This window comes from Mastigoproctus giganteus, chromosome 8 (genome assembly GCF_048544385.1).
Source record: "Mastigoproctus giganteus isolate SK-2022 chromosome 8, ASM4854438v1, whole genome shotgun sequence".
Lineage (NCBI taxonomy): Eukaryota > Metazoa > Arthropoda > Arachnida > Uropygi > Thelyphonidae > Mastigoproctus > Mastigoproctus giganteus.
The window spans coordinates 129958457-129971731 of record NC_143582.1 but is presented as its reverse complement, the minus strand read 5'-3'; the positions used below and the strand labels follow the sequence as shown (position 1 = coordinate 129971731).

Genomic DNA, 13275 nt, shown 5'->3' with positions numbered 1-13275 from the left:
ATCGTCAGCCCAACCAGCCCTTCGTTGATGACAAAAACAGTTTTTTCACTATTGTTTCTTAAAATTATAGGCCCACCACTGACTTGCTTCGATCCAGCAACATATGTCGATTCATGGCTGCTTCGGAAACATCATTCAATAACCGACACACACAGAGGAAGAAAAGAAGTCGGCAACCTGTGGCTCATGAGCCGCATGCAGCTCTTTTAGCATTAGCAATAGCAAAGGCACATGATGCAAGAAAGCAAGTTATATAGCATCAGAAAAAAAAAAAAAAACACCCTTATTTCACCTATCCACTCACTCCACATGTTTGTCAAGTTCTGCCTTGAATCTATTTAAGCTATCAACTTCTACAACAACAGATGGAAGTGTGTTCCAGCAATCAACCACCTGCTGGCTAAAAGCAAACTTCCACACATCTATCCTACAACTGTCTTTCCTCAATTTTAATTTATGCCCTCTCAGGCGATTATTCTGAGCAAGAGAAAGAATCCCATCAGCATTGAGCAAGCTCAAACCATTCAAGGGTTTATACATCTCAATCACGTAACTGCAGTTCTTTAACTTTACAGCTCACATGAAGCACAATTTGAAGTGGAGTTAAGAGGACTTAAAAATCAAGGACATGTGGAGTGCAAATAAAATGCCTTAAAACTTGAAATTGAAGATTTGAAGAGGCAAAAGGCTGCCCTTGCAATTCTACCCAAATGGATGGCAATAGATGAGTTTAAAATGCTGACCAAATTGTGTTCGATGCGTGGAGTAGCTTACCGGACTCATATAAATTTGAAAATATTTGCGTTTGGACTTCTCTCAGTTTTTGGTTAGAAGTATTTCTGCGGGCAAATATTTTTGAACATGAACTATATTAAAAATAAATCTAGAAACCGTCGTCTGAACATTGTGAGCATGTTTAAAGCTCAGCATGTTTAATTACGACATACTCGCATGATGTTGAAAGACTCGCTGAAGAAGTTGAGTGAGTTTCTCAATGTCAAAAGTCACCTTTTATTTGTACTTAATTGGATGTTTGTTACCTTTTTTCAGTATTAATAAATAATATTTTCAAAATATATTTTTTAATAAACACCTTCCCACTCTATTCCATTTCTTAAAAAACTCTCGCCTTCCCCCACTCCTCCCAGCTTGAGCTGAGGTGCGGCTCTTCGGATTTTCTCTCTCTTTTTTTTTAATTAGATCAAACATGGCTCTTCACTCAAAAAAGGTTGCCGACCCCTGGCATAAGGTGTCGGATGAGAACTTAATAAAAATTTGGAATATTCTACAAAAACTTTATCATGAAATTATTTTTACTTATGTTATTATTATTTACTTATTTACTTATTAGAAAACATTTTGCTTATTTTTTTATATACTTGAATAATAAATTTATGCTTAATAAACTGTGTTAATATACTTAATTTGTTGTTCTTATTCTAAAAACATTACTACTAAAGTAACAATATCAGAAAAAAAAAAAATTTTAGAGTACTTTTCATATCCTTTTAATTTTCAATTTTTCCTGATAGCAAAGAATGAGTACCGGCACCTATTTTTTTACAAAAAAAAGCACTGGCCATAGGACTTTGTAAAATGTTTAATCTTTGCATTTATGACCTTTAGATGTTTAAAATTCTTTCATAATGATAGATTGGACTTACAAGTACTCGTATTACAGTAGACTTTCAAAATAACAGCACCTTCGGGGATTCAATGTGCAGTTATTTTGTTTTTTCCGCTATCTAGAAAGTTTTATTTTTAATCTATTTAATGCTGAAATAATGAGACCAAATAAGAAGCAGAAAGATTAAGAATGCAATTTTATTAACTGCACATAAAAAAAAAAACATAAACATGTTGACGATCCAACATTAATACAATGGCAGAATATAACACTGGGGATTCAGTGTGCAGTTATTTTGATTTTTCCGCTATCTAGAAAGTTTTATTTTTAATGTATTTAATGCTGAAATAATGAGACCAAATAAGAAGCAGAAAGATTAAGAATGCAATTTTATTAACTGCACATAAAAAAAACATAAACATGTTGATGATCGAATGTTATATTCTGCCATTAATATACTGCTGCTTACACCCTGTTCAATTTTCTTTATAATATAAAGTTTAGTCTGCACAAGTAGCACAGTGGTATTGTCACCATCCTCCCTACATCGGGGAAAAGTCCCAGGTTTGAATCCCGTCAATGACATGAGGAACTCTGATAGGCTTTTTTCACTCCATGGCTGAGTTAGTGGGTCTCAGGGGCAGATAGCAAGGTTTGTTCCCAGAAACTGGGGTTTTTCATCCAGCAAAACAGGCAAATTGAGTAGAGAACACGCGCAATTTACATACACAATACACATGGCTATATGAATTAACATTCCAGGTGGCCCTAATTGGTGGATTATATCAAGTTTGCCACTAAGCTTTAATGTTGTCCATTGTTTCTTCTCTGTATATGGTTTGTTAACTTTAGAAGCCTTATTGAGGGGTTTTTAATTTAAAATAAATGTAAAACAGCAGTATAATCCATGATATCAGTACAGAATTCACTTTGAAAATGGTGAAAGTGAACAAACCCCAGGGGCTCACATCTGGTGAGTATGGGCTTGGCAAACCCAGGGTCGTAAGCTGGATATCATCATTCTTCTCTTTCTTGTTTTGTTAGTGATTCCATTCTACTTCTGACTCTCTGTCTCTCTCAGGATAATGCAGTCTTTGTGGACTTGACATCAGCTTATGACACAGTATGGCAACAAGGAATGATTCTGAAATTTTTGAAAATTATTCCTTGTAAGCCCCTCGCGATCATACTTAACAATATGTTATGCAACAGAGTGTTTGAAGTACACTTAAACGGCAGAGTGAGCAAGCCCTATATATTAAATGATGGTTTACCACAAGGATCAGTTCTAGCCCCATTATTATTTAATATCTATACTGCAGATCTTCCAGCAACTGCTTCTAGGAAATACATGTACGCAGATGACATAGCCCTGACTGTCCAGTGTACTGACTTCAATGCAGCTGAAATTGTACTTACAAAGGATCTTCATAACCTGAATAAATATTTTCACACATGGCGACTTAAACCTAATTTAAATAAAACTGAAGTTAGCTGTTTTCATCTGGATAATCATAGGGCTAACTATATGCCACAAGTGGAATATAAAGGTCAACGACTGAAACACAACCCTTGCCCAAAATATCTGGGAATTATAATGGACCAAACACTGATGTATAAACAACACCTTTGTAATATTGCAGCAAAGATAAAACCTAGGAATAACATCTTGCATAAACTCAGTGGAACAGGCTGGGGAGCAAACGCAACGGTGCTACGAACATCAGCCCTTGCCCTAGTCTACTCAGTTTCAGAATATTGTTGCCCCGTATGGCTTAATAGTGTACACTCTGTAAAAGTTGATACCCAACTGAATGACACAATGAGGAAAATATCAAGCACCATTAAATCGACACCTTTAAAATGGCTACCAGTGTTATCTAACATCTATCCCCCTCATATAAGAAGAGAAATAGCCTTGCTGAAAGAATGGCAGAAATATCAAAGAAATCCTCAATTGCCCATACATCAGGATTGCAAACCCCAGAAGCCGGAGAGATTGAAGTCTAGGAACCCCTCATGGAAGCTAGGTGAGAAACTTATCAAGTCACATTTTAATGCCGACCAGACCTGGCGCGAAGACTGGACTACTTCAAATCCCGACCACCTGGGCTTAGTCAGTGATCCATGCAGAGCTGTTCCAGGTTTCAACTTACCAAGAAAGGAATGGACATCCCTGAACAGAATCCGAACAAATCACGGAAGATGCAAATTTTGGCTGCATAAGTGGGGAAAAACTGAAAACCCATTCTGCGACTGTGACAACGTGCCCCAGACCATCCAGCATGTCATCTCGGAGTGCCCAAAGAGGAGATTTGAAGGCTCCATCCAAGATCTACATAGTGTTACTGATGATGCTATTAAGTGGCTGAATAAACTGGACATTACATTTTAATTCATCAAATGTTACTTATAATTTTTTTCTGTAAATATTGTTTTTAGGCTTATTGTAATTTATTATTTTTTTTTTTTGACATTGTTTGTTACAAATGTATCCTCATTTTTGCCATACGAAATAATAATAATAATAATAATGCAGAAATTTTTTTTTTTGGCTGGTGCAGCATGGGCCTCAGGCTTCCTTGCACCATATGGCTAATAATAAATACTGTACAGTAATCACATAACTTGATGTTTTCTTTTTTCGGCACTGCAAGACATCTGCGCTGCATGTATGCACCTGATCTCAATATGCTGTTATTTCAATGTGCCACTATTTGGGGTGCCATTATTTCGATATTTTACTGTATTTTAATATGTATATTGACAGTTTTTACAGTAACTAGAAATATTGGTAGGACTTTCATTTATTGTGGTTGAAAATGAACTTTCTTCATCTTTAGACTTTGCATGAAAAATGGCTATGTAAACTGAAGAAAATTATTATTATTATTATTATTATTATTATTATTATTATTAACCATATAGTGCAAGGAAGCCTGAGGCTTATGCTGCACCAGGCAAAAAAAAAAATAAAAGAGAGAAGTAGAAGGGAATCACCAAGAAAGAGAAGAATGATGATGATATCCAGCTCAGGACCCTGGGTGTGCCAAGCCCATACTCACCAGATGTGAGCCCATGGGGGCATTTTGCTGTCTTTTTTTAATTAAACATTACCGATATGCTTGTCAAAGATAATATTGTCAATAAATTTGCAATTTTTTTAATACTAGTACAGTAGACTCTCGATTTTCCAGGATAGATGGTACAAAAAAAAAAAAAAAAAAAAATCCCGGATAATCGATTTCCCGGTTAATCGAAAAATATCAAAAAATGTTCAGCAACCTACGTAAAAAATATGGATGGCAATAGATTAAAAAACTTTACCGCTCACTACTCGCGTGTACAATGCTTCCCTTTATTTTTCACAATGTCATGTATGGTTTAGTCACCATCATAATGGTTGTTTAAGATTTAACGCATGCACCATTTTAAACTTTTGAATAATTTCAAAGTTTTGTTCAATTGAAAGCACAACTCTTTTGTGTTTATCCATCATTTTTGCGATTTTTAAACAAAAAAATATATATATATTTACTATGAAAAAAAAATTCGACATCCGTGACAAATAACAAAACAAAATTTGTCTTTTTTCGGTGTGACTCAACACAACAATCCTCGCAATGCACTAAAACAAACTAAACATTTGTTCTCTTTTTTTTTTTTTTTTTTTTTTTTTTTTTTTGAGTGGTGGGGGTTGTGGGTTATCAGATATGATATCACTAATGATTTATGACTTAAGTTGCTTCAGTGTAATGTTTAAACGACCTCTCCCTAACCCCAGGGGCTCACATCTGGTGAGTATGGGCTTGGCACACCCAGGGTCCTCAGCTGGATATCATCATTCTTCTCTTTCTTGGTGATTTCCTTCTACTTCTCTCTCTCTCTCTCTCTCTCTCTCACACACACACACACACACACAGGGTAACTAAAATTTTTTTTTTGGCTGGTGCAGCATAAGCCTCAGGCTTCCTTGCACAATATGGCTAATAATAATAATAATAATAATAATAATAATAATAATTCCTTTATAGAAATCTGAATGTATGATTTCATGGAAAATTTTAATAAATGTGGGATACTTTTAAAAGTTAGGATATCCATGTTACCATATAACATTGTTATGAATTAAATGGTACTGTATTTATTATGTCAAAGAAAACTGAAAGAAAATATAACAATATTAAGCATATAGTAATATTTATTTCTGATGGGTATCAGTTCCAATCAGCCATAGTAAGCATATTTAAGTAAAAACAGTTTCCTCACCCATCCTTATTTTTTAGCTCAGTATTCTGTGTAAAATAATATTGCTAATCAAAAAGTTGTCAGATGATAGAGAAAAGTAAGAAATAATTGTGATTTTTCCTGTACTAGTTTTTTTTTTTTTTTTTTTTTCAGACTCACTTTCTTCATTGCTGCCTCCACCTGTGGTAAATAATAATGGATCACAAGCTACAGCGTTAGTAACATCTGCTGCCCCATCACCTGTATCGTTATCTTCTCTGGCTATAATTACATCTCCAGTTAGTCAGTGCAGCACATCTTCGGGCATGAAAGTTGGTAATGATTCACTTCAGGGAATTTCTCCAGCTACAACAACTGCTTCCATAGCATCGAATGATGGTAAAATCCAAGCATGCAGTTTATCACTGAATTAACTTATTGCACTTAATGATCTGAACAATTATGCCTAACAAATTATGTTAAAAGAGCAAAGTAAAATTTCAGTAATTGTACAAGAAAATGTTCTTTGTTTTCTGTTAATTTGTTTTTATGTTTAACTAGAATTTTGAAGAGAATTAATATTATAATTAAATTTAAAAAGATCTGCATATTCCAAAGCAAACCAAACTTTCCTGAGTGGCTAATTTAACTCCTAATTACATTATTTATTATTATTTTACATACTACAGAGAACATGTAAAAAGTAGTTTGTGTAAAATGTTGAAGATTCCTTTAATATGTTAGTTGCAGAGAGAGAGAGAGGTAACAATCTGACATTGTCATAGAAGAAATTGAAGGTTTGAGGAAAAGACTATATACTTTTGAAGAAATTAAATTAGAGGACTCATCAATCACCAAGCATAACTACTTCCTACAGGAAGTGGTTATGTTTGGTGATTCTGCTGTCAGAGTAGGAAATATATATTATGTAACAAGGATAGGTGGAATAAGAGCAGGATATTTGCTAAGGGCAAAAGTTTAATGATATTGTGGAATAATAATAATCTTTCAAGGCACAAAAAAAGCATTATTATTATACATGTATGTACTTATGATATTTAGCAGGGAATAGTAGGCTTCACTTAATTGTGTGAAGCCTACTATTGATTACTGCTACTAAGTGATTACTGTTTAAAAAAAAAAAAAAAAAGCCACGTGTTAGGACTGTATTTTAAACTGTCTGGAATTTTGCCCAGGCATGATAGAAGTAAATATTTGCTACTTTATTAGTCAGTATAGGCTTGTAAAGATTGCTCAAGGTTCATGTGACAGAATTATTTTTCGATAAAGCCTGCACTCACTTGTCAAGAGACTGCTTTCAATGGAATGTGATACACTTGAAAAGAAGGGATGCAAAAATATTTGCTGATTCTATCAAATAATAATGTGTATTTACTATGAAGAACATAGTAAATAAATTCGATGAATTTGAAGTACTGGTTAAGTTATCAAATATAGACATTGTTAGGATATCAGAGACATGGTGTAGTCAGGCATAAGGGATGGAGAATTTGAATATGAGGAGTACATTGTGTACAGAAAGGACAAGGGAGGGTTATGTTCTTAGTATGTAAAATCTAAGGCAGTGCATCCAGTTGGCATGGGTCAGTGCAATGGGGAGTCAGTTTTGTGTGACATAAGCACTGGTAAAACAAAAATGAGAGTAGGAGTGTATAACAGGCTTAGTGTCTGCAATGAGTACGATGAGCAACATACTTACTGTATTTACGTATTCAGGCAAATAGAGTAAGCCAGTAAACCAGAATGTCTTATAATGGGTGATTTTAACTTTCCAGATATTGACTGGAACTTGTCAATTGGTCACTCACACAGTAGCAAGACTTTTGTGATTTATTGGATGACTGTTTTCTCCACCAGAATGATAGAAAGTAGTACTGTTGATCTGATTATCAGTGGTGACGCTTCATGCCTTAAAATTCTTAAAATAATCATTCTTAAAGAACCACAAGGGTACAGTGATCACAGTGTTGTGATGCAGGATTTACTTAAAGATGTAACTTCTGTCAGCAGCAGCAGAGGGAGGAGTGTTATTTTCTTTTCTAAAGGTGAATGCATACATTGGTCTGAAACAGTTTTTAAACTCTATGCAGTGAGATCAACTGTTGATTTCAACAACAAATTCTAAGTGGGAAGCATTCGTGGATGTAATCATAGAAACTTCTAAGCATTTTAGGCTATCTAAGGAATACTGTTCATGGCTTGACCTAAATGGATGTCAGGTGAAATATTGTCAGATCAGATGTTAAATGAGACTTGCAGCAGAGAAGAAAAATAAATGAGATACATATAAATTATCAGATGGTACAGAAGCCCAGTAGATATCATCTAATCTGCAGTTCACAAAGGAGGTTAGGCAAGCTATTTACCAAAAAGCTACTGGCAGAAAATGTAAAGAAAAGCAATAAAAGCTTAGCATTAGTAGAGGCATATGATGCAAGAAAGCAAATTTATATAGAATCAGTCAAAAAAAACCCCTTCCCATTTCACCCATTCATCTTCTCCAAATGCTCATCTAGTTCTGCCTAGCCGACCGGGCCAGCCGGGTGGGTAAAGTGCCTGCCTGGCAAACCAAAGGTTGGGGGGGTTCGAATCCCGCCTCAGGCTTGGATCAGAGTAAATGCAAAAACTTGGGGAGGTTCATTATGGCCACAGAAGCCGATGCACCAACAACTAACAAAAAAAAAAGTTCTGCTTGAACTTATTTAAGTTGTCAACCTCCAGTACGACAGATGGAAGTTTGTTCCAACAGTCAACCATCCACTGGCTAAAGGCAAATTTCCCCACATCTATTCTGTACTAATGTAAACAATAAAAGGAAAGGGATGAATCACATTGGTCTGATAGCTATGAATGGTTTAATTGTTGATGATCCTGCTGCGTTTGCTGACATTTTGCATCTACATTTACACATGAGGAATTTTTTAGGGATATGTCAGAAGTTTATCAAATTCTGATAAGGGTGCTGAATGATTTTGCGATAACTGAAAGGAAAGTGGAAGGGAAATTGTTGAAGCTGAACTCCAAATCAGTTCAGAGCAATTTCATTACAATTGCTCTGAACCTGCATAAAAGTAATTACTGAGAAGATGACAGAAAATTTTAGAACAGGAACTTTTGTGTGATTATGGTTATTTTATTCTTTATTATTATCATCTTTCTATACATTAAAATAATTTTCCTATACATTAAAATAATTATTCAGCCAATGGGAGAAGAGAGATGCAGGTTACGTGATAATACATAACAAATACTAAAATACGTAACAGAAGCTTATTTTACTGTGGTAAAACAAGTTTCTGTTTAAGCGTGATCACGCGCTATATTTATCTAACATGACCATGTGGTACCATTCTTGATTTCCATATGTAACATATTTATTTAAATAAACTAAATGCAACAAGGCATAATATTTTAAGAGTTTAAGATTCTATATCTATATAATATCGCTGTGGATACACCAGTGGTGTGCAAACTGTGGGGTGCGACCCCCAGAGGTGTCATGGGATAAATTAAAGGGGTTGCGGAAATTTTTAAATAAAATTAGTTTTTGTGTACATGATAGCCAAAAAGCCTGTTGTTGAAATTACTTTTTTAATACTGTAGGTATAGAGACCTTTGCTACCCAAACGAAGTCTGAGATACGAATGAACTGTATTGCCACTCTTTATTTTTTAGGGTAGTTTCAGGTGTGATGCAGGTGGTTTTCTTACTTATTGTCCTTGTGGATAATATGGCTTAATTTGCTCACTGGCTATGGACACAGAAACCAGCTGACTAGTGTGACTTCTCAGTATGTATTAATACTTCTCAGTACTACTTAATTGCTGAACCATAATCCCTCTAGCTCGTGCTTCCTACAGCAGAAATTGCGTTAAGGCCAGAGGTGCGAGTATGCTGTGGCAGTAAATAGCAAGTGTGTTGCACGCACACTTTATTCTGCTTCGTAATTTGGTGCTTTCACGTCAACTTGGATGTGTTTTCATTCTTCTGCTATGTTTTATATTATGGCTGTGTGTTTAAGAAGAAAAAAAATATACATTTTATATATTTTACCATGGACAATTGGGTAATCAGAACAAAACGGTTGAGGCATGATGACAATAATGTTGCTACAGATACACCAGAAGTTGAAAGGGTAAGAAATGTATCATGTGAAAATCTGGACACTAATGTTATTTCAAGTGTAGTGCAACCACCAATTTCTGGTAGAGAGCCATCATATTCCAAATAAAAAAGAATGAAAGAGAATAGAAAATATCAATAAGAATTTATGAGTACGGCTTTACTTACAGTGTTGTTTATGATGAGCAACGTCCTGTGTGCATAATATGTTACGAAAAACTGGCTAACGAAAGCATGAAACCTATTAAATTAAAGACACTTACATACGAAACATTCAGAGATGATGAAAAAAATTGAATCCTCGTTCAAAAGACATGCCGATGCCATACAAGGTCTGAAATCTTTCATGAAGAAACACTGCAGTTCCTTGTAAAGCTTTAAAAGCATCATTGGAAGTTTCATATTTAATAAGAAAAAATTTTAAATCACATACTATTGCTGAATCTCTTGTTCTCCCTACTTCAATAAAAATTATTTCAATTTATGAATGGAGAAAAGTACGGCAACGATTTAAATACTATTTCTCTATCCAGAGACAGTTATCGCTAACAACATAAAATCCAATTTATTAAATCGATTGAGAGAAAGTCCAATTTTTGCAATACAGTTAGATTAATTCACAGATATTTAAAACCTTGATCAACTTATTGTATGTGTAAGATTCTGCTACAAGGGAGATATTTTAGAGAATTTTCTATTTTGCAAAGCTTTTTTGGAAGGAAGAACGACAGGCAAGAAGATTTTTGATGCTATAAATATTTTCTTTCAAACTAATATTGCCTAAAGTGGAACAACTGCTTTGCGATTTGTACTGATGGTGTGGCTGCATTAACAGGATAAAATATACATTTAAAAGGCAAAGGAAATTACTCCAAATATAGTTTTGAATCATTGCATTATTCAGTACATAGGGAAGCATTATTAGCAAAGGAAATGCAAACTGATTTGCACAAAGTTTTGAAAGATGTGATAAGTCTGATCAACTTTGTTTAAAAAGTAGAAGCTTATATAGCAGACTTTTCACAATGCTTTGTAATGAAATTTCAAAGAATGAAACGCTTCTTTTATATATGAAAGTGGGGTAGTTGTCCAGTGGTAAGGTGTTGCGACGTCTCTTTGACCTCACACATGAAGTTTTATTGTTTTTATCAGATAAAAATCAGACCCTTGCTCAATTGTTTACATATCAAAAATGGCTTGGAAAACTTAGTTTCCTTGCTGATATATTTGAAAAACTTAATGATTTAAATTAATGTGTTCAAGGACAGGGAACAAATATATTAATACTTCGTGATAACATAGAAACTTTTAAAGGGAAGCTTAATCTTTGGAAAACTGAATTTGTGCATAATATTACTGAAATGTTCCCATGCTTTTCTGATTTTGTTATAATAGTGACATTTTACAATTTAGGGATATCATTGCCACCCACCTAACAATGCTAATTAAGCATTTTTCCAAATTTTTTAATGTATCTCCAGAAAAAAAAGTTGTATTGGATTCGTGATCCCTTTACTTTTGATGTTTCTTCACGTCCCAAAATTACCATGCAACAAAAGGAAGATCTTATTGACTTGTCGTCTGTCGAAGCATTACGTGCTCTTTTCAAGACCACTCTTGGAAAAAATTTTGGCTTTCTCTTCGAGATGAGTATCCAGAATTATCGAAAATGGCAATACAAACATTGTTACCTTTCAGGTCTACATATTTATGTGAGGTTGGTTTCTCAAAATTAACAGCTATAAAAACAATAAAGCATTCCGGACTTGGTCCAGAAGATGACATGAGATTACATTGTGCCAAATATGGACCAAATATTATCAGTTATCCAGGCTCGTCCTTCTCATTAATGGTTTTGTTTTGTAATTGTTCATTTTTTTATTGTTTTGTAATCTTAATTGAAGAATAAGAATTTCATTTTGTTTTTGCTGTATCCAATTAAAACACTAAACAATTATTTTAATGTTTAAATTAAAATGGAAACAATTTTTTTATTCCTTTCTCAGTACTCGAATAAAATTTTTTACTACATAATTTATAAAATGCAATTTTTCTTCTCTAAAAATGTAGTCATCCTACCTCGGGGTTTACATTGAGGGGTCGCATCAATTTTATATTTAATAAAGGGGGTCGAGATCAAAATAAGTTTGCGCGCCACTGGGATACACCATAGACAACTGTTAAAGTAGTATGAAAGGTGCCCACTGCTGATGAAAAGCCAAATAGCTTTGAAACGGGGCCATCTGGGTGGTGCCCACCGAGAATAAGTGACAATAGTCTTCTCTATTAGTGAAGCATTACTTATTTGAGGTAGTGCAATACATGGTAACTAATCGTGAAGGATGAGCACAATATGAGATACAGTTGAAATGATGCTTTTCACACTATGATCATAGTTTTTCTTTAAGAGTTGTCTATGGTGTATCTACACCGATATTATATAGATATAGTAACGTATTTATGTATTCATAGCTTAGGAAGAGACACACACACAAGAGTCGAAAGTTTCTATAAGTATTTTATTTTATCAAAAGAAGCGAGCGCAGTGAGTGAGCAGGGAACAAAGCCCCCTAGTTATTATTTTTTTGCTTGTTTATCTTTTTAATGTTTAATGTGAAAGAAGGTTTATGCAAATTCATGAGTCAAAAGTGTTTTGTCAAAAATTGAGGTTAGCATTTTAAAATAAGTTGGCCACTAAAAATAATGAGATGAAAAACATAAGCATTTTAATTAGAATACATGAGAAATATTTGTAATGGAATCCCAGTAAGTTTCTTTTGAGTTTTTAAAGTGAGTATGTGTATAAATATTAATCTTCTGAAGTTCCAAATATAAAATTATTTTTTTTTAAAAATGTTGTCTTGTGCAGTTATTTAATTAAGGGACAGGCAGAGAAATTTGAATTGATTATAGAAACCATTATTTCTTGATCTCTGACCATTAAGAAACTCAGTTTGAAACAATTTTTTGTTATGACTTCGAATCCTTTTCAAAGTATTTTTTTTTTATTATTGAGATTTGATTATATTCAGATTTATGTAAGTGACATGATTGACTGCATTGAATCTCACATCTTTCAAACTGCTTCAGTGCAGGAGTATTACCTCAATTAAGGGTAGTTAATGAAGTGATATGCCAACATCTATTGAGACGTGTGTTGTCTTCACAGAACGTTAAGGTGTTATACATTTATAGAGTTAATATAGTATTAAACAATCACACACATACGCAGGCATACATGTTCACAGATAAATATATAAGTAGCATCCTTAGATTTA

At 34.0% G+C, this 13275-nt stretch overlaps 1 protein-coding gene across 1 annotated transcript in view; it reads left to right on the top strand.

The window, feature by feature from the left end:
- Positions 1-13275, top strand: part of LOC150081819 (RIMS-binding protein 2-like) — a 1020459-nt gene that overhangs the window by 337828 nt on the left and 669356 nt on the right. Inside the window, exon 10 of the mRNA XM_090380329.1 lies at positions 6029-6253. Coding sequence (XP_090236455.1) covers positions 6029-6253 — 225 coding nt within the window. The remainder of the gene's footprint in view (positions 1-6028; positions 6254-13275) is intronic.